General features: G+C 52.0%; 2 protein-coding genes across 10 annotated transcripts in view; one reads left to right on the top strand and one right to left on the bottom strand.

Annotated features, from left to right (window-relative positions):
• RFFL (ring finger and FYVE like domain containing E3 ubiquitin protein ligase) overlaps nucleotides 1–3,920 on the top strand; it is a 29,040-nt gene extending 25,120 nt beyond the window's left edge. For all 7 annotated transcript variants that reach the window (XM_038157946.1, XM_038157940.1, XM_038157944.1 and 4 more), the window contains 2 exons: nucleotides 1,042–1,065; nucleotides 1,553–3,920. In XM_038157946.1, the coding sequence (XP_038013874.1) occupies nucleotides 1,042–1,065; nucleotides 1,553–1,734 (206 nt within the window). In that variant the 3' untranslated portion in view covers nucleotides 1,735–3,920. The remainder of the gene's footprint in view (nucleotides 1–1,041; nucleotides 1,066–1,552) is intronic.
• Nucleotides 3,921–4,156: 236 nt separating this feature from the next.
• LIG3 (DNA ligase 3) lies at nucleotides 4,157–18,702 on the bottom strand. 3 transcript variants are annotated; one of them, XM_038157936.1, is made up of 20 exons: nucleotides 18,561–18,702; nucleotides 17,761–18,320; nucleotides 17,161–17,277; nucleotides 16,128–16,325; nucleotides 15,609–15,760; nucleotides 14,541–14,707; nucleotides 13,851–13,928; nucleotides 13,587–13,755; nucleotides 12,221–12,376; nucleotides 11,679–11,810; nucleotides 10,864–10,943; nucleotides 10,380–10,467; nucleotides 9,435–9,512; nucleotides 9,066–9,189; nucleotides 8,592–8,734; nucleotides 7,809–7,883; nucleotides 7,088–7,234; nucleotides 5,939–6,113; nucleotides 5,195–5,285; nucleotides 4,157–4,689 (listed from the first exon to the last, which is right to left on the bottom strand). In XM_038157936.1, the coding sequence occupies exons 2-20, from the start codon at nucleotides 18,302–18,304 to the stop codon at nucleotides 4,308–4,310; spliced, it is 3,096 nt and encodes a 1,031-aa protein (XP_038013864.1). In that variant the 5' UTR covers nucleotides 18,305–18,320; nucleotides 18,561–18,702; the 3' UTR covers nucleotides 4,157–4,307. The 3 variants fall into 3 exon arrangements, with proteins under 3 accessions (XP_038013864.1, XP_038013865.1, XP_038013866.1); XM_038157937.1 differs by having other exon boundaries at nucleotides 4,308–4,687; nucleotides 5,194–5,285; nucleotides 17,761–18,323; XM_038157938.1 differs by having other exon boundaries at nucleotides 4,308–4,684; nucleotides 5,194–5,285; nucleotides 17,761–18,323.
• Between the last annotated feature and the right edge of the window lie 689 nt (nucleotides 18,703–19,391).

The raw sequence follows: 19,391 nt of genomic DNA, 5'->3' as shown, positions 1-19,391 counted from the left end.
TTCCTTGTTGTTGTTTGAGGAGTTCTGGGAGCCCTGCAGCAGCAGCACAGGGGCTGTGCATCCTTCACCCTTGGTGTTGTGCACACCCCCAACAGATCCCACTGGGCTCTGCCTCACCCTCGCAACAGCTGGTGGGTGGCTGTACACGACTGGATATGCTGAGCTCTTATCTCTTGGCTCGTGGTACCTGGCAAAGCCAGCAGGGAAATGCCCCGCCCGGGCAGGAAACTGCCACCAATGAGCAGCTGGGAGATTCAGGACATGTGCTCAGAGCAGTGGCTCCCAGGGCTGCCCAGCTGTGGGTAGCTGGGGTTTCACTCTCTTACCACCAGAATGTTCCTGCTGCGTGTGCTGGGCCTGCACAGGGGTCTGTGAGGGAACACAGGTGTGTAGAGAATATATCTGGCTTGATTTTCCAGGTGCCAGTTATCAATTCGAGGGGATATCTTAAAAAAGAAATTTACATATTTGTAAATTACTTACAAGAGAAACTTACTTTAACACTTGGATTTCATACATTTGTTTCTGAGTGCTGTCCAAAGTGTTGTTTTCTTAAACACATCTCTCTAGGCTTTGTCTTCTATGAATGATCCAAGATTTAAGGGAGCAGTTTTGGGGTTACATTCTTTTGTTACCTTGTGTTTTTGATGCACTGTATCCTATTCCTTCACTCTCTGTGTGTCTGTGTTCAATCCCTTGGTGATTATGTAACAGCAGAGGAGCTGGCATGAGGGGCTGCTGCAGGTGCAGTGCTGGGAAGCCAAACTCTGCACACATTCCAAGGCTGTCTTAAAAATTGAGACATCCCTTTGGATCCCTTATCTCTGGGAAGCTTTAACTGTTCTGTAAGCTCAGTATTGGAAAAAGTTCTTGTCAGTTGTTGAACCTGTCCTGATCAGAGCCCAGCCTGAGCCTCCCATGGTGATCAGCAGAAAGCACTTTTGGTTTAGCAACTCCCTCAAGGTTTTCAGCCCCTGCCTGGTAACACTTCTCTCCCAGCTTTTCCGAATCTCACCAAATCTCTCTCTTCTTCTGTTGCAGTTTTGGACACTGACGATCAAACTGGTGAGTGAGATCCTTAATCATGGAGTTGTTTATTGGGAAAAACCCTCCAAGATCCAGTCCAACCAGCACTGCCAAGGCCACCCCTAAACCAGGTCCCCAAATGCCACGTCTACATGGCTTTTAACCCCCCACAGCATTGTTCCAGAGCTTGACAACCATTTTGAAAATGGATATCAGGAAAAATTTCTATCTAAACCTCCCTGGCACAACTTGAGGTCATTTCCTCTTATGCTGTTACTTGGGAAGAGAGACCATGTTGTTTCATTTGCCTCATCACTGGGAATCTCAGTGGTTTTTGTTTCCATCTCACAGAAATTCCTGTGTAAAAGCTGAAACTTCTGCTCCTTGTGGAGCAGCCACAAGGGGAATGAATTCCTTTGCTGCGCACCTTGTCCCTTAGGGAATCCCTTCAGCAGAGCCAAGCGGGATCGCGCAAACCCGCCACACTCCCTTTGTCTGACCCCTGGGTGCTCTCCTGTCCCCTCAGGTGGCGCTGGGCCCCCCAGCACCGAGGACAACCTGTGCAGGATCTGCATGGACGCCGCCATCGACTGCGTGCTGCTGGAGTGCGGGCACATGGTGACGTGCACCAAGTGCGGGAAGCGCATGAGCGAGTGCCCCATCTGCCGCCAGTACGTGATCAGGGCCGTGCACGTCTTCAGGACATAGAGGGGGCTCTGGGCTCGGGGCTGCTGTGCCTTAAAGCCTCAGTGCTCTTAGGGAAAGGGCCCAACATCCCTGCCAACAGCTACCTTGGACATTAGCATGGACCCTGCTGCGAGAGAGGGGAGGAAGCCTGGGGAAAGTGCTCTGCTCAAGCCACGCCCGACTCTGCTCATCCCACCATCGTGCTTTACACCACAGTGCCTGGACTCCTTGGAGCTCATTGCCAGCAATCATTAGCCACCTCCATCCTAGGATAATTTGAGGACAGATGGATGCCCAGCTTTCCACCCGGAAGATCGGCTCCAGAGGCTTTGTACTTTCCTCTGAACAATAAAAGTGAACTGGGGTCTCAAAAAGTGTCCTTTATTTTGCTGCTCAGGCTCTGCCCAGCAACAACTTGATTTTCGAGGATTAAAATGTCACTGTGGTTGTTAATTTTACTTTTATTTTTAACTTAATGTTAAATTGTTATGCTTGCAGGACAGGCAGACCATCCCTGCTTTCCCTAATTCCAGCCTAGTGCAATTGTGGAAAAATGTGTAATTTTATATCAAGGTTGTCTTTGTGTTATTGAAAACTGTTGGGGAGGGAGGCTGGGAAGGCTCAGCCTTGCCCTGCGTGCTGGGTTTTTGCTTCTGTGCCAGAGGGAGGTTTCTGGTTTGATTTTGTCGACTTTGCCTGCACAGCACGTGCTAGAGGTGGGGCTCAAACTGCACTGCCCCCACTTGCTGAGGGAGCTCCAACTGCACGGCTTGAGTCTTCCCCAGGGGTTAGTGAGGAAACCACAGAGCTGCAGCGTAGCGAGGACTCCACTGCTACACAATCATATTTAAGTACAGGTGACTTTTTCTTTTCTTAGAAGGGAACCATGGAAGAAAGCCTTTGTCTCCATGAGCAATCTCCACTGCAGATCAGCTTCCCCATCCTCCCCAGGGCTCAGTTTTACAGTTCTGTTGCCTTCCACTGCTTACCAAAAGCGTTTTGTCCTTGCTGCTGGTGAGGGTGGGGAGAGAGGCTGTGGCCTGATCCCTGACAGCTCTGAGCTGGAAGAGGAGCCTGGCAGCTCCTCCCAGAGGTGACTGTAACTGGTGCATTTTCCCCTCAGTGCCCATCAGCGTGGCACTGTGCCCTCCCTGCAGGGCAGCTGTCCCCTGTGCAGAGCTGTCTGGCTGCTCTGGGACAGGGGCTGGCTCCGTGCTCCAGCCTGGCTGCCAGCAGGGAACAGCACAAACCCAGAGGGGCTCTGCAGTGGCTCCCCTCAGCAGTGATGGCAGCAGCACGGTCACCTGGAGTCCCCTGCACAGGGACACTGCAGCAGCAGCAGCTCAGCTGCAGGGACTGCAGGCTCTTTGCTCTGGCACTTCAGCCAGAACAGCGCCTGGGATGAGCACGCCATGGCTCAGGAGGCAGCAGGAGAGCCAGGGATGTCGCACTGAGGGCCCTCAGAACTCACAGCTGCTGCACTGACTGAACTCTGGCCCAGCTCAGGCTGTTCTTGAATCTCTGGCTTCAGGTTGAACAGAGGCAGCAGGAGAACAAAGTGAACGAGTCAGAGCCTGGCAGAGAAAAGGGCAGGTAAGAAGCGACTCTGCAGAGCACAGGGACCTCGAAGAGCTGCAGGAACACACAGCGTGCTGAACGGCCTCGTTCAGGAAATCCACTGTGAAAATTCATGTTGTTGTATTTTTCAATTAACTCAGGGCTGGGGGAATTTAGCAGGAAGAAGATGATTCCCCTATGGATACTTTCCTTGTAGAGGGTAGGCTTATTGTCTACAGCACTTAAATCAAGCTGCAGAGCAATGCCTGAAACTTTAGGGATGAGAAGATGCACCGACCCTGTGACTCCAAAATGTGCTTTGTGAAGGGAGGACTCTTCTTGTTTCCCTTGTAAAAATGGATTCTCTACTTATGGATATGAGTGAGTTTTTAAAGGAAAATCAAAACCTGGAGGAAATTGATTAATGATCCAAAGGAAGATAATGTTCTGAACTAATAAAGTAAATGGAAATATTTATGTGCTTTATGTACACTGTACATTGTTTAAAGATTTTAAAACTTAATATTCTACTTGAAAGGGCATGTTATTCACTATTAAATCCTCTGGTACGATGACAGTTCAACTTACTAGTTTTGGTACAGAAGTTTGGTTTATAATTTTGTAATAAAGTTGAATTGTGATTTAGTTAACTTTGTTTCTGAATCTGTTACAAGCAGAGATCCAACAGCTACTGCTGAACCTCAGCCAGAAACTGGGATCCCAGCTGCTGAACTGCTGTTAGTGGGGGGTACAGAAGAACTGGAGGGGAAAAATATTACCTGCCACCACAAATGACCTTGGCACCACAGCCAAGAGTCCCATGGAGCTGCTGCTCTGTTCTCCTGAACAGGAAGAGAAGAACCTTTGGAAAATAAGTCCTGACAGCAAAGGAGAAGCTGCTTCAGTTTTATTTATCTATAAAAATACCCAAACTTTAAAAACCCAAGGAGACTGAACCGGCACCTGGACAAGGGCGGTGGTCTCCAGCAGGGGCAGGAGCACGGGCTTCAGCAGTGACACTGCTTCAGAGAACCCTTTCAATTCATTCCACAGGGCTGCTCTGGAGTGCTGCGGCTACTTCTGAGGGCACTTCTGTCCCTCCACCCCTCCACGGAGGATCTCCTCCCGTTCCCTCCAGCTCCCTGTTCCCGGCGGCTCTGTGCCAGCACTGCCCCCCGTGCTAGCACGGCGCCACCAGCCTGCGCTTGCGGATGCACTCCCAGATCCACCTGGGAGTCACCCGCTGCGCCCCGGGGTTGTCGTCGATGTCCCCGATGGCGTGGGTGGCCGAGGCCGTGTCGAACTCCTCCACCAGGTCCCCGTCGAAGGCGATGAAGTAGCGGCGGATGCGGGCAAAGTCCGGCACGGAGGGCGCCAGGTAGAGCTTCACCCCCGTGAAAATGTCCAGCAGCGGCTGCTGAGGGGGGAAGGAGACAGAGCCTGGGCAAAGCAGCCCTTGGAAGGGGAGCGAAGACGGGCGTCCCTTGGAATGGGAGCGAACACGGGCATCGGAATGGGAGTGAACACAAACTTCCCTTGGAATGGAAGCGAACAGGCATTCCTTGGAAGGGAAGTGAACACAGGCATCCCTTGGAAGGGAAGTGAACACAGGCATTCCTTGGAAGGGAAGTGAACACAGGCATTCCTTGGAAGGGAAGTGAACACAGGCATTCCCTGGAATGGGAGTGAACACAGGCATTCCCTGGAATGGAAGTGAACACAGGCATTCCTTGGAATGGGAGTGAACACAGGCAGCCCTTGGAAGGGAAGTGAACACAGGCAGCCCTTGGAAGGGAAGTGAACACGGGCATTCCCTGGAATGGGAGTGAACACGGGCATTCCCTGGAATGGGAGTGAACAGACCACAGCTGCCCCAGCCTCCCCCACCCTGCCCTGGCTGTTGTCCTGGCCTGCTGTCTGTACCTTTTTTCCATTGTCTTCCATCTCAGATGCTTTTCTCTTCTCCCCTCGTTTCTCCTCGGGTTTTTGAGGGGATCCAATGACTCCTTTGCTGTCTAAAAACAAAAATTTGGTTCATGCATGTGCTCTGTCCAGATACTGGTTGTGTTGGGGGAAAGAGTAAAGAGCAGAACGGGAAAGCTTCCTCCCCGCTTTCTGGAAAATCCATGAGTTACTGTCCCTAGTGAGACCCATTTTTCTACTGGAAATGCTGTGGGGCAGCCTCCTGCCCCATTCCCAGGCTGCTGCTGCCACCTGCCCTCCATGCTGTCACCACTCTGTCCTCTGTGAAACTGCTCACAATCTGCTTCGTGTTCCAGCTCAATTCACCAGGAAATCACCTCCAGCCACGTGTCCTTTTATACACATGAATTCCATCCAAATCAAATTAAACGCTGGCTCATGGCCAACAATCTCACACCAAAGGGCTGTGACCTGCAGAAATGGGAGCAGTGAACACCAACCTGAACAGCATCATCAGAGCTGCTGCCATCCCTCTTTTCCCAATCCCAGGACATCTCAGAGCTGTGGCTACTCAGTTCATACAGGGCCAAACCAAGGATCTGAAGAGCTTTGCCCATTACCCCTGAGATCCCTGTGAAAGGTGGCATCACCAAGCCTCTCACAGAAGGCAAGGGCCCAGAGCCAGCCTGCCCCAAGCACAGAGGACACAGCCCCAGGCTCCTTCCCGAAAGCACCATCATCTCACCTTCTGCCTTCTCGGATTTTGCAGGTGACTTGCTTGGGGGACTCTTAATACTGCTATGAGGTGTGGAAGACCTGGAATTCCCATCATTCTCTCCACTGCTGCCAGCTGTGGACTCGTCTTCCTCCCCGGCTGCAACACTGAAATCAGCCTTCTCCTTGGAGAGCTGGTACAGCTCCTGCCCAGAGAAACAGCCCTGATCATGTCTGACGCTGGACACGAGCTGTGATGCACAGACTGCTCTGGTGTTCTCCCCCCTGAGGTGTTTGCTCCAAAGCCTTTTCTTCCTGCACTCCTCTGCAGTCATTTTCCTGTCACCTCTGTCCCAGCATTCCATCCCTCTCCTGGCATTAAGAGGCCACACAGGGAGGAGTAAAAGCCACCTCCACATCATCTGCAACACAGCAAGAGCCTGAAGGATGAGCAGTGCCCAGTGCTCACTGTGGCAAGGGACCAACTGCAGAGGGGTTTGCTCCTCTCTCCTCCCCACAGGGATCCTGGCAGCCCCTGGGGGCTGCATCACTCCTGCTTTCCTGCACAGCAGCCCTGGCAGCTGCTGCCAGCCCCAAACTGCAGCAGCTCCCCTGAGCACAGAGCTCGCCCAGCCCTCCCACGGCCAGGGCTGGCACTGGGGTGGCTGCAGCCCAGGGATCCTGGCTGGTGCCACTTGGCCCCTGTGCCCCAGGATATCCACAGGCGCTTCCAAATGCCTCTCCCAGTCTCAGCAAGTGATGGGAAACTAAGTGAGCATGGAGAGAACAAAGGTCTGCTCAAGGAGGTTGTGGAGTCACCGTGCCCTGGACGTGGCACTCAGTGGCCTGGTTTAGTTGCTGAGCAGGTGTTGGGTCATAGGTTGAACCTGATGATCTCAAAAGGTCTTTGCCAACAGAGTTCATTCTGTGATTACCTCTGAGGAAGGCAATTCCTCACCCTGCCACAAGAGCTGATGGAACCAACTGCCTGCAGAGACTTCTCTGACAGGGCACAACAGCTCAAGGGACCCGAGAGGCCTCCAGCAGGACAACCCAGCCCGAGCCTGGCACGAAGGGCAAGCGGGAGGCGCCGTCACAGGCAGCAGGTGCCGCCAGCGCGTGCTGTGATTGCCTGAAGCTCAGCCCGGTGCCAGAAGCCGCGGGGCCCGTGCTGACCCACCTTGAGCTGCTGCAGGTTGGTGGCAGTCTGCCAGTCCTTGTCGTCGCGGATGCGGGTGCAGCGCGGGAAGCGGATGGAGATCCCGTCCGCGGTGTGCGCCTCGGCCCGCGAGAACTCGGCGCCCGTGATCTCCCACACCGGGGCTTTCTGGACACAGGGAGGGAGCCACGTCACACCCTGGGCTCTGGCAGGAGCCAGCTCAGAGTGCCTCACCCCCCCTCACTCTCCAGCCCAGCACAGCTCCATATACACAAAGTGGCCTTGCTGGGCACCTGCATTATTCAAACCACTTTTTCTCTAGGCTGGAGACCCTTCACTAACACAAAATGCCAATTGCTAAGCAACACCTTCTCCTTCAGGCACACACAGCATACTGACACACTCCCTACAACAGCAACTTTTGGGAGGCAGTTGTGTTTCAACCCTTTAAAGTCAGATTTCTCATATCTCAAATTTAAAGCAAGCTCACTTCTGGAAGGGATTTAATGCACAAGAATATTTCCCAAAACTGCTGCAGGTGTGATTTCTTCATGAAGCTCTTAGCCTCAAATGCACCTGCAAGATTGAGAGATAAAAACTTGTGCTTAATTTCCCATTCCAAGTGGGAAGATTTATTTTGTAGCAGAGACAACTTCTAAGTTGTCCTTGTAAAGGATTTATAGAGGATTGCAGAATAAGGGCTGGGAAATGTTAAATGTGAAATGATTATGAGAGCACTTACCTTTGGATCTGGGACAATGAAGTCTGGGTAGTAGATTTTGTTAATTTTTAGCCACCGTGGAATTTTACTAGGATCCTATTAATTAAAAGCACAAAATTCAAATTATTGACACTTATCATCTTATATAAAACAAATTATACAACAGAAACTGCTGAAACACAACCTAGAAGTAGATCAGCACAGAGGTATTACATTGCCTTTGCATGGAACTTGCACTGATCTGCAGCCTCATCCAGAAAATCACAAATACTGCCTGACACACAGCCCTCAGTTCCTGTCATTGTGTGTGAAACACTGTGCTCCAATTGGGATTCATGTAAAACTACCCTTTTTTTTTTAAAGATTCTATAACCTTGATGCAAATGGCCTTCAGGATGTCAAGGTAATATTAAAATTCAGCTGTTTATTTGTCCAGTCTTGAAAAGCAAGATAAATTACTCACAGAAATTTTAACTCCAACCCCAGGTGATGGAGCCACCAGAGCAGAGTCTGGCTGAGCACTTCCCTCCCACAGCCCCATCTAGTGACTGCCTTTGCCAATCACAACGTGCCCAAAAATCCAGATAAAAAATTGGGATCTTCCCAACAAAACCTTGTCCTAGCAGGAAACAGATGGTGCCTGGCTTCCCACTCAGCGTCTGGGTACAGATCCCAGGCAGTGCCTCCTCCAGGAGCTGGCTGCTGACACCTCACTTGTGCCAAGTGGCTGATGAGCTTTGATTCATTCCTGCAGTGCAGCAGCACCTCAAGGGCAGCTGAGCATCCCTGGGCTCCCCCTCTCACCTTGCTGATCTTCACCATGTCCAGCTCTGTCTGCAGACGTGCCAGGGTGGCGTCATCGTGGCCACCAGAGCACTTGGTCACCGTGCACCACTTCTCACTCTTGGGGTCGTAGCAGCCCATGAGGAAGATGGACATCATCCCACCTGCACAGGGACAGCAGAGTTCACAGCTTGCACAGGACAAGCCACAGCTCTTCTGAGCCAAAACCCTTTTGTGTCTTTGGGAGGCGAAGGGGCCTGGGCTTGTGATGGCTGCAGGGCCACCCAGAAAGCTGAACAGAGCCCCTGCACTGTGCAACAGCCCAGCCAACACCTCCAGCTCTGCTGTGCCAACCAGCAAAGCCACAGCAAGGACATGATGGGCTGCAGCAGGTAACCACCACTCCAGCCACCCTCATTCTGGAGGCCTGGAACAGGAAAACCTTGGGAATTCCTTGAATAGACAGATCTCTGACTTAACCCAATCCAGACCTACCTTTACTGCCTTGTCCATAGAAAGCCCCCAGCACCACCAGGTCAGCAGTGTCAGCCATTGCCCCCTCGTTGAGATAATCCTTCTTCACCTTCAGCCAGTGGCGTTTCCCTGGCTCATAATTACCCTGTGCAAAGGAAGGCAGAGCCCCCTCAGAGAGATCTCCTGCTGGGCAGCAGCTCCTCACACAGCCCTGGCAGCTCAGCAGCCCCTGAGCACAGCAGGAGCAGCAGCTTGGACTGGGTGTCAGCACTGAGAGGAACCCAGAGATGTTTCTGGAATGCTCGGTGTGTGATTCTGACAGAGCTGACTCTGTCTGTTGTCACTCCCAAATTCCCAGCTGACACCAGTACAGAGTGAAAGGGAACTTGCCTTTATATCCTTCAGCACCAGCCCTTCCAGCCCCTCCCGGATGACCCGGGTGATCATGTCTGCCAGATCTGAAGCTTTCTGCAAAGGAGAGGGATCATGGTCAGCTCAGGACTCTAAAAAGGGCTGAGCTCTTCAGGCTTTTTGTTTGGGGCAGTGGTGCACTAAACCCAAAGCGGCTGCAGCGAGAAGAAGAGGTACTTTCACAACAGTTTTCCAAAGAGGATCCTGTACACGTTCTCTTTGCTGCACACCCAGTGACTAAGCTGGGAATATGTCCCCAGAAAAGAAGGTTAAAAATACCCCTCAGAGACGTGGCTGCCCCACTGGCCGTGTCCCAGAATGTCCCAAGTCAGATTCGCTCAGCCAGCAGTGCCTGCTTCCTTCTCCATCCAACTGCCTTGGGACCTGTGAGCCACCTGCCCAAAGTGTCCAAGCATTCTCCACCAAAGCCAAGGTGCCACAGAAATCAGCAGCAATGGGGAAAAATAATGGGACATCAGGCTTGTGCATAATCAAAGGAAAATCCCAGCATGCTGCTGCCTAAGTGCAGATTTTAGCAGCCAGTCTCAAGGCTGCGTGGCACGTGAAGCTGCCAGTTTGGGAAGTGGCACAGCCTGGCTCCCTTCAATCAGGCTGCAGCCACAGCTCTGCACTGCACAGCACAGACTGTGACAGAGTGACAGCAGGATTTAACTCCTCCTAGCAGGGTCAGAGTGACAATGGCTACAAAATCATTAACAAGCCAGGAAACCTGAGGTATGCAAGTTAAGATTATACTGAAGGGGTGGGGCCAGGAGAAGATGGGAACACAGTGTTGGCTCAAGAAGCCTTGCACACAGAGCAGAAAGAGATCCATTTTGCCGGGGTGAATTTGCAGAGGTAATCATAAAGAAAAGCCACGTGCTGGAGAGCAGGGTCAGGGTTGTAGGGGCACACTGGACTCACTGTGACATGTTTCATCTCTGAGAACAGGATCCTGTTGGGGATCTCCACCATGTTGTCGTGGAGGAACTTGCGCCGTTCACAGAGGGGCCTAGGGCAGGGCAGGGACAGTGAGGGACAAGCAACAATCCCAACGGGAACATTGAAACAAGCTGCTAAAGTCATTAAATCATTCATCCTAGGGAGCTCCAGAGAGGACAACTAGTTCTTAGTTTCCTCCAGGAAGTGACAGGATGGAAATTCCCATGTGAACTGTGTTTAGAGGATGTGAGATGAGCAGCTGAGATGTAGCTAATCCCAGTATTTTGGAGAGCAAGAGAAGCTCCACAGAAAAACTCCATGGAACAGCAAGGTCCCTCCCACGCTGCCCTGATTTCCCAGTGAGCGGCCAGTCTGACAGCCCAGGTGAACTGGTCTGTCTGCATTAGTGGGGTTTTCCAGCCCATCCCAGAAAACCAGCCCAGCCACTCTCCCCTGGCAGCCACACCTGTCCATCAGGCTGACGTCATTGAAGTAGATGCAGTCAAACACGAAGAGGCAAACGTTGGCATCCTGGAAAGCAGCTTTCTGAAACACAATTAACAGGGTTCTGCAGTCACAGCAAACAGTTTTGTAAAAGTAATAAAAGGATGGATTTTTATCTCTGAAGTATTATAGGTATGATAAGCTTATGCCTCTTCTAAAAGAAGCATTCTGACAATTCAGATTTACACTGAACGTGTCCAAGCACAAGCTGAGAACATCAAAAATGTTCATTTCCTAGGAATGGAAAATAATGCTAAAAACATTAATGGTTTTGGGCAACGCAACATCTGTCACTACTGCTGCAAAAACCCCACCACGTTTCTACAGACAGCAGATTAATGGCTACTTTTAACTTAAGCACTTATAGTTTAATTTTCATTTTCCTGTCCCTTTCCTCACCCCCATTCAGTCTAGACACAAGCACTACATAACATTTGCATGGAATAATCACTGCATCCCCTGTGGTCCCCCAGGCTGCCATACATTGCTCAAGCCACGAGAAACAATGACAGAATTGCAAGATTTCCCAAATATATTTTTTAGTATTATTGAAATTAAGTTCTGTTAATGTCCTGCCAGGGATCAGGTTAATATCAAATTTACTGTATTAGAGCAGTAGCTTTTCAATATCAGCCTTCTCAATAATCTTTTTTTCCCCAGATGCTCTAACAAGCACCAGAGCTCTGATATTATCCTGTGATAACAGACTGTGTATAAGTCAGCAGTGTAACAACCTCCAAACACAAAACCCATTTTTATTTGTTTTTTTTTTTTTACCTTGTGCACACCGAGAGTCCCAAAAGGAAGTGGCTTGCCAGTTTTGTTGTCAATCAGGAGAACTTCTGAATCCAGAATCATACTCTGCCCACCAGGGAAAGCCTGGGGGATGAAATCCTTGAAATGGGCTACCTTGGGAAAAGAAAAAAAAATAGAGGAAAATAACTGGCTGAAGAGAGGGATTCACTCCAATGGAGGTGTTTTCTCCTCAAGTATGTGAGGCACATCTGCACTTCCATGGTACCCACAGCAGTCCACAAATAGAAAAATGAGGCTTTAATGAACAGAACCAAGTCACCCAACTGGCAGCAAGGCTCCCAAAATGCAGTGCAAAGGGAGGATTCCACAGCAGACAGATGAAATTTAATTCCTAGCTCTTAATGTGCACCAGAATTAAATCATTACAGTTTTAGGTGTTGCTTTTCCACGTTCTACACACCTACATAAACTAGAATGAGAAGGAATCCTCCTTGCCTGTAGAAGGAAACTACTGGGAACGCAGAAGAGCTGGCACAAGGGGTGAGGCAGTGCCAGGTGCTTACTTTGTGGGGGAGCACAGGCTTGAGGCTCCTGCTGAAGTAGCTGAAGTGATCCCCGTTCTTGTGCACCTGCACGCGCTCGCCGTCGTACTTGATCTCGGCGTACATCCCGTTGGGACACTTCTTCATGGCGTACTCGATGGACTTGCAGGCCTCAGCCTGGGGGAGAGGGGCCAAAACCCAGCTGACACACGGAACATAGAGCTACTCTTACCCAAGTTCACCAATGAGCTACAACGAATCCCCTTGTAGAGCTTTTTGTCCAGAAGCTCTGCTAGCGAGTCCAAGATTTCCTTAATTATTCACTTACTAATATCTGCATATGCCCAGATAATTACAGCTTTTCAGTGCTTATCCTCTCCAAATGCTTTAAAACGTGCACTGTGCCTTCTGTAGGAGTGTGCTCAGCCCAGAAGTAAATATTTAACTCTAATTTGTTCACACAAAAAGCCAGACTTTTTAAAATCTCTAATCCACTGGAAAGCTTACACTCTTTCCAGAGAAAGGATCAACTTCAGCAATGACAGCAAACAAATACAAAAGACTGAGAGCAAGGCAAGGTTTTAGCTTGGCAGTTACTGAGTATATTGAATACTTGGCCTGGAGGAGGAGATGCTTTCTAAACTGGCATTAAACAACCCTGAGGCCTGCAGAGCCAGCCCACACTGCACAGCCACTGCCCTGACCCCTGAGCATCCCATGTGAGGGTTAAACAACCCTGAGCCCTGCACAGCCACTGCCCTGACCCCTGAGCCTCCCAGGCAGGGGTTAAACAACCCTGAGCTCCTGCAGAGCCACTGCCCTGACCCCTGAGCATCCCAGGCGGGGGTTAAACAACCCTGAGCCCTGCAGAGCCACTGCCCTGACCCCTGAGCCTCCCAGGCAGGGGTTAAACAACCCTGAGCCCTGCACAGCCACTGCCCTGACCCCTGAGCCTCCCAGGCAGGGGTTAAACAACCCTGAGCTCCTGCAGAGCCAGTGCCCTGACCCCTGAGCATCCCAGGCGGGGGTTAAACAACCCTGAGCCCTGCAGAGCCAGTGCCCTGGCTCCAGACCCTCCCAGATGAGGGTTAAACAACCCTGAGGCCTGCAGAGCCAGCCCACACTGCAGAGCCACTGCCCTGACCCCTGAGCCTCCCAGATGAGGGTTAAACAACCCTGAGCCCCGCAGAGCCACTGCCCTGACCCCTGAGCATCCCAGGTGGAGGTTAAACAACCCTGAGCCCTGCAGAGCCACTGCCCTGGCTCCAGACCCTCCCAGGTGGGGGTTAAACAACCCTGAGCCTCCCAGGCAGGGGTTAAACAACCCTGAGCCTCCCAGGCAGGGGTCTCTGCTCTGTGCCTGGCTGCCAGGAGGTGCCCAACCTACCAGCATGGGCTGCACTGGGGTCATGAGTGAGGCCTGCACGCTCAGGGTCTTCTTGAGCCCCGGCACCTTCTCTGCCTCCTGCTGGTTCTGCAGCACACGCTCCACCACGTCCTGCAGGTTCCGCGAGGCCTTGAACGCCTCGTAGGCGTTGGGATCCAGAGCATCCAACCTGCAAGGCATGGACAGAGGGGGACATGGATCAGCCTCAGGGCTGCTGCTGCTGCCGCCTCAGGAAATCAGCACTTCTGGGGCCGTGTCACTTACACGTGCTTTGCTCCAGCATTCATTTTCAAGTCATGCTTAATTAGCCTGATGATGCACTTCAGGTCATTGCCCGTACACCTGAAGAAAAGATTCAGCAAAGGTGTGAACTGAACTTTCCAGCTGAAGAGAAGAAACCCTTTAAAAAAAGGCCCTCCCTTTGCAGAGGGTTTAACCAATCATGTTAATAGTGACACCTCAGAGCCACAAGGGAATATCTAAAAAGCTTTCCAGAATCCTTATGCCAACGTTAACTCTGTCTCGGTATTGATGTACCTTCCAAAATTTACTTAATTAATGCATCAAGAGTAACTGATCGGAAAATCCTCAGCCTCAGATCAACACAAACTGAGCCAGACCAAAAAAATCTTTGTCTGAATTACTTGAAGGCTTTTCCCAACATGCTTAAGAACAGCAACTCAATTAACAGCTAAGCACCATTAGGGTGTCACTGCAAGTCACTTGTTTGATTGAAGTGTCCTGACAGGCAGGGACAAAGCTCTCTAGCATGAACAAGACTCATAAATGCTCTCCATTGCTGTCAAGGTGTCTCAATCACACCACTATGAGCAGCTTACAGACGCTAATTGAGCTCAGGCTCGGTGGCTCATGATTCATTTTTCACGCACTGCAGCTTGTAGAGAAGCACTCCAGTGTTTGGGCAAACCTTCAGAGGCTGATTCCTTCCCTCACCTGCGACTGATCTGCTGCAGGACACTCTGCTGGTCATCCTCCTTGGTGAGCTTGGACAGCTGGATGAGGAACTCGTCGACCTCCTGGATGGTCAGGAGGCTCTTGGCTGCCGGAGGACAGGTCCTGCTCTGCTCGAAGAAGATCCGTATGGTCTCAGAAACATCTCCCTGTCTCCAAAAACAACACCAGGGTGTGGATGAGAGGCACGGCCAGAGAATGGGTGTGCCACTGGGGATTCTGCATAGTTCCAGTGAGGATAAAGGACAGGAGTGATGCTGGCATTGCACAAAGAAATTGGAATCAAACACTTAAGGAAGCTGCCACGACACATGAAGCTGCTCAGCTGTTTAATTTGCCAAGAAAGGTAATTAAGAGTACCAGCATCATCTCATGGCTCTATTTTTCACTGCTGCAGCAGCACAGACCCTTTATTTCCTCAGGATGGATCCACTTGTAACTCCAAGGATGTGGGATGGGCTAGTGATGTCACTAGAAGGCAGTACACAGCAAGGCAATGAACAGAGATGAAAAAATTACCTTTATTATCTAATTCACCCCTTTTCTGCACCTCGCAGTGAATCAGAGGGTGCACAGCCAATCACCAGCTCCCGTGCACAGGGACTCAATGCACCACTGAGCACCTGAATTGTAGCAGCTTAATTGTATTAACCAACTGCAGCTGCCAGTGACAGGTCTGTTAATTGAATCCCAGGTTTTGATATGTGATGGTACAAAAAGAGTTATATTAAACTCAGTTCTGTAGCAAAGTGCCAGATAAAGCAGTTTAGACAAACAGATGCTGCCCACCTCGCCCAGATAATTTTAGTCTTGCTTTCCAAAGCTTTGCCAGGTAAATTCTTATCCTGCTCTCCATTCAAACATGATTTTCTACAGGTTCCAGATGGCAGAAAATGCTATGAAAACTGCTAAAGCCAAGGAAAACCAAAATAAATCACCAGCTCCCATCCTAACAGTCAAGCTAAGGAGTAAAAAACCTAAACCATTACAGAATTTCCATAAGCAAAGAGCTGAACAGCAGAAATTAAGAGAGCCGCTGTCTGCACTCACCTGCTCCAGGTCCCGGATCATTTCTTCCTGGTTGCAGTTAAAAATCCTGCTGAACAGCTTTACAATCTGCTTATCATTCAAGTTGTAAACTATTTTAATGACACCCGGTAACAGCATCTTAATGGTCAGGTATACATCACCATGAAAACCATCTGGAAAACAAACCAAAAAACAAAACCCATTATAACAGCGAGGATTTATTTCATGTCCAGGCTCTGGTTGGTTGTGTCCATTTGCATAATCCTGGGGATAAAACCCACAGCTGGGGCTTGGAATTCATAGGGAAAATAGCCACAATTTGTCTCTAAATTTGGCATCTACAACACCTGAGTGAGACATTTTTGTCTGAATTTGGTATTTGTAGAGCTCACTTTTGAAAAGCAAAGCTCAGAAATCACCCCAGCACAAGGCTGGGACCACACACAACAATCAGATTTGAATTTCCCCTTCCCTTTTGAGACCAGCCTTTGCAGCTGATTCTGAGAGAGCTGAGAATTCCCAGCTATGAAGGAGCCATACCTCCTGCAGATCCCTTCCTGAGGAAGTCCTGGATGATCTGGGTTTTCACGTTGTAGCTCGGCTTCTCAGCCACCATGGCGCAGAGCTTGCGGAACTCGCGCAGCAGGCAGTCCTTGTGCTGGGGGTCACACCTGGCTGCAGACAGGCTGAGCTTCTGGGCACAGTTCGCAGCAGCATCTTCTGAATTCTTTGGCTTGGCTGCATCAGACACATCAAACACAAGCTGTTTTTGTAACAACACGGAGCAAATGCTGAAGTTACCTCTGCCTGGCAAGCTGGGAACAATCCCAGTGTGCTGGCAAAGCTTCAGAGCTAAAATTGATGACTTTTCTCAAAACCTTCCAACTGTTTTTACCCTTCACATTACACCAGCATTTCCTCGATCTTAATTCTACCAGAAAAATATGACTAAACCATGGTGAAATTAATTTCTCCTTCCAGATGCCTCTGCTTTATCAATTTTTTTCCTACTTTGTAGGCTTTTGCCCTTCAAAGCAAGACATTTCCCTGAGGTAATTTTTAACCTGGGGATACATCCCCATCCCTTTTGTCTCCCAACACCAATCCCCTACAGGAGCTGATGTCTTTGGCTGTGTTGTGGCTCTGGGCACAGAGCTCCAGGTGTGTGCCAGGCCAGTCAGAGCTCACAGATGGACTGTCCTGCTGGCAGCTGCTCCTCAGGACAAGTTTTCCTTTCCATGAACACAACTGAGAATCCCTCAGATGTTTTTTCCAGATTTTGAGCTCCACATGGGATAACTGAAGCCTACACACCTTCGGTTTGGCTGCAATGAGCCCATGGATGTAGGGATGGAGTCAGCCTGACAGTGTGGGTCATGGCAGAGCCTTTGTCTCCTTGGGAAAACTGGAAATCCAAACACCTTTCAAGCAGTGACAGCTTCTGACAAACCAGAATTAAACACCCCTAAATCATCTGCAGATAAAAACCTACCAATCTGAGCCAAGCTAAAACACCTCTTGATGTTGAGATTAAAAGAAATTGATTTCCCAGAACCAGTTTCTTAATTCTTACCAGAGAATCCAGAGAATTTCTTTGGTGGATCTTTTGTGGTCAGCTGTCCTGTGGCAGTGAGTTTTGCCTGCACTATCACCTTCTTCTTCGGGGTACCTCCAGTCTTGGAATTGGCTTCTGGAAAGCAGAAACGTTCAAAGAGGCAGTCAGGAATAATCTCATACACCCCTCCCCATATTATATAGCTTACAAAGCAAAAAGCCTTAAAAGAAATGGGAATTGGGGAAGAAAAAACCCCCAGATGTTTATCAGATAACAAAAGCTAGAACAATATGTAATTTAGTAAAGATCACAGAAAAAAGCAGAAATGGAAAATAACTGATGCTTCCTCATGGGTTTTATCTGCCCATGAATTAAATCACCTAGGCCTTGTCCACCATCAGTTGTGACAAATGAATCGAGGAGTGTCACTGTAGAAGTGACCATTTCTTCCCTTTCCTACAGGGCTGAGGCAGGGATTGGAGCAGCACCACACACTTTGTCCCTGAGCCACACAAATAAAACCACGAGGATTTCATGGCAAAGGCACAGCTGGGTGACAACCTCTGGCATAACTTGAAAATAAGAGAGAAGTGACCCTAGCACTGCCTCGTGCCTTACCTGAAATGTACTTGTTGATTGTTTCTTTCTCCTCATCCTGCAGCTCTTCCCATCCCTCCAAGTCTGTGATATCTTCAATTTTCTTTGTGGTGGCCCGGGCCTTGTCCAGCTTCTCAAAGATGCACTTGACATGGTACCACTCCTTCATGTCCCCCCCGGACTCGGTGAAAGGATTGGGAACGATCTTCCCAATGCGCACCATGCCCTTCACGATCTTCTCCTTGCACTTCTTGCAGCCGGCGGTGCCTCGCTTGGCATAGTCCACGCAGTACCGCTGCTCCGCCATGTCCCCGGCCGCCGCGCAGGCCGAGCGCAGCCAGCCGCCCACCGGCAGGCACAGGGGACCCGCGCCGGCAGCGCCGCGGGGCTGCGGGGATGGCACGGGGACAGGCTGGAACAGCAGCCGGCACCGGCACCCGGGGCTCGCTGCGGCAGAGCGGCGGAACGGTCTGGGCAAGGGCAGCTGCGGGCGAAGGCAGAGCAGCGCCGTGCCCCTGCCGAGAGCGCGGGCAGCGTGTGACAGCGTCCGGCCGCCCGCGGGCATCCAGTCCGGCCTGAGGCTGCTGCGAGCGACACAGGGGACACTGAGCACCCTCTGCCCGCCGGGACCCCCTCGGCGGCCCCAGCCCTCAGCCCCCGCTCCGCAGCGGCCTCCACCGCCCCGCACCCCGAGCCCTCACGGCCCCTCCTCGCTCCCGCCCCAGCCTCGCCCCGAGGCCGCTTTCCCGCCCTGCCCGCCCCGGCCCGACCACCGGCTCCCCCCGCCGCCGCAGGGCCCAGGCCGCCCCTCCGCCGCTCACCGAGCTCCTCACGGTGCCGCCATCCCGTTCCCCGCCCCGTCGGGACCCCCGGGACCCCCGCAGCCCCTCAGGCCGGGGCCGCCGCCTCAGCCGCCGCCGGGACACGAGCGCGCCAGCGCGGCTTCCGTAGAGCACCGGGCCCCGCCCCTTCCTGCCCGAACGGCGGCGGTGGGGGCGGGCGCGCGCAGACCACGCCCCATCGGGCCATCTAGCCCCGCCCCGAGCACGCGCCGGGAGCGTTTTCCCGCCTCGGGCGCGGCTGAGGCGGCACCGGGCGCGCGCCCGGGCCCGGAGCGGGTCCGTGCTCTGAGGCGGCACCGGGAGCGCGCCCGGGGCCGGGGTGGGTCCGTGCCCTGAGGCGGCACCGGGAGCGCGCCCGGGCTCGGAGCGGGTCCGTGCTCTGAGGCGGCACCGGGAGCGCGCCCGGGGCCGGGGTGGGTCCGTGCCCTGAGGCGGCACCGGGAGCGCGCCCGGGGCCGGGGCGGGTCCGTGCCCTGAGGCGGCACCGGGACAGCAACTGGGCCAAGGGAGGGTCCGTGCCCTGAGGTGGCACCGGTTCCCTGCCCCGAGGCTGTTCCCTGGGGCGGGACTGGGACCGGGACCAGAGATGGCACCGGGTCCTTGCCCTGGGACAATGGAGAGTTCCCCTCCGTGAGGCGATGGAGGAGCTGTGCCCTGAGCTGGCACCGGGACAGTGCCTGGGGCGATAGAGGGTCTGTGCCCTCAGGCAGTCCCCGGTCCATGCCCTGAGACGATGGTTGGTCCCCACCGCAGGGGTGACTCCTGCAGCAGTGTGCCCTGCCCTGAGGTGATGTTGCATTCCCGGCCTCT

This window comes from Motacilla alba, chromosome 19 (genome assembly GCF_015832195.1).
Source record: "Motacilla alba alba isolate MOTALB_02 chromosome 19, Motacilla_alba_V1.0_pri, whole genome shotgun sequence".
In the NCBI taxonomy this organism is placed as follows: Eukaryota; Metazoa; Chordata; class Aves; order Passeriformes; family Motacillidae; genus Motacilla; species Motacilla alba.
This window is presented reverse-complemented; position numbering and strand designations above follow the sequence as displayed.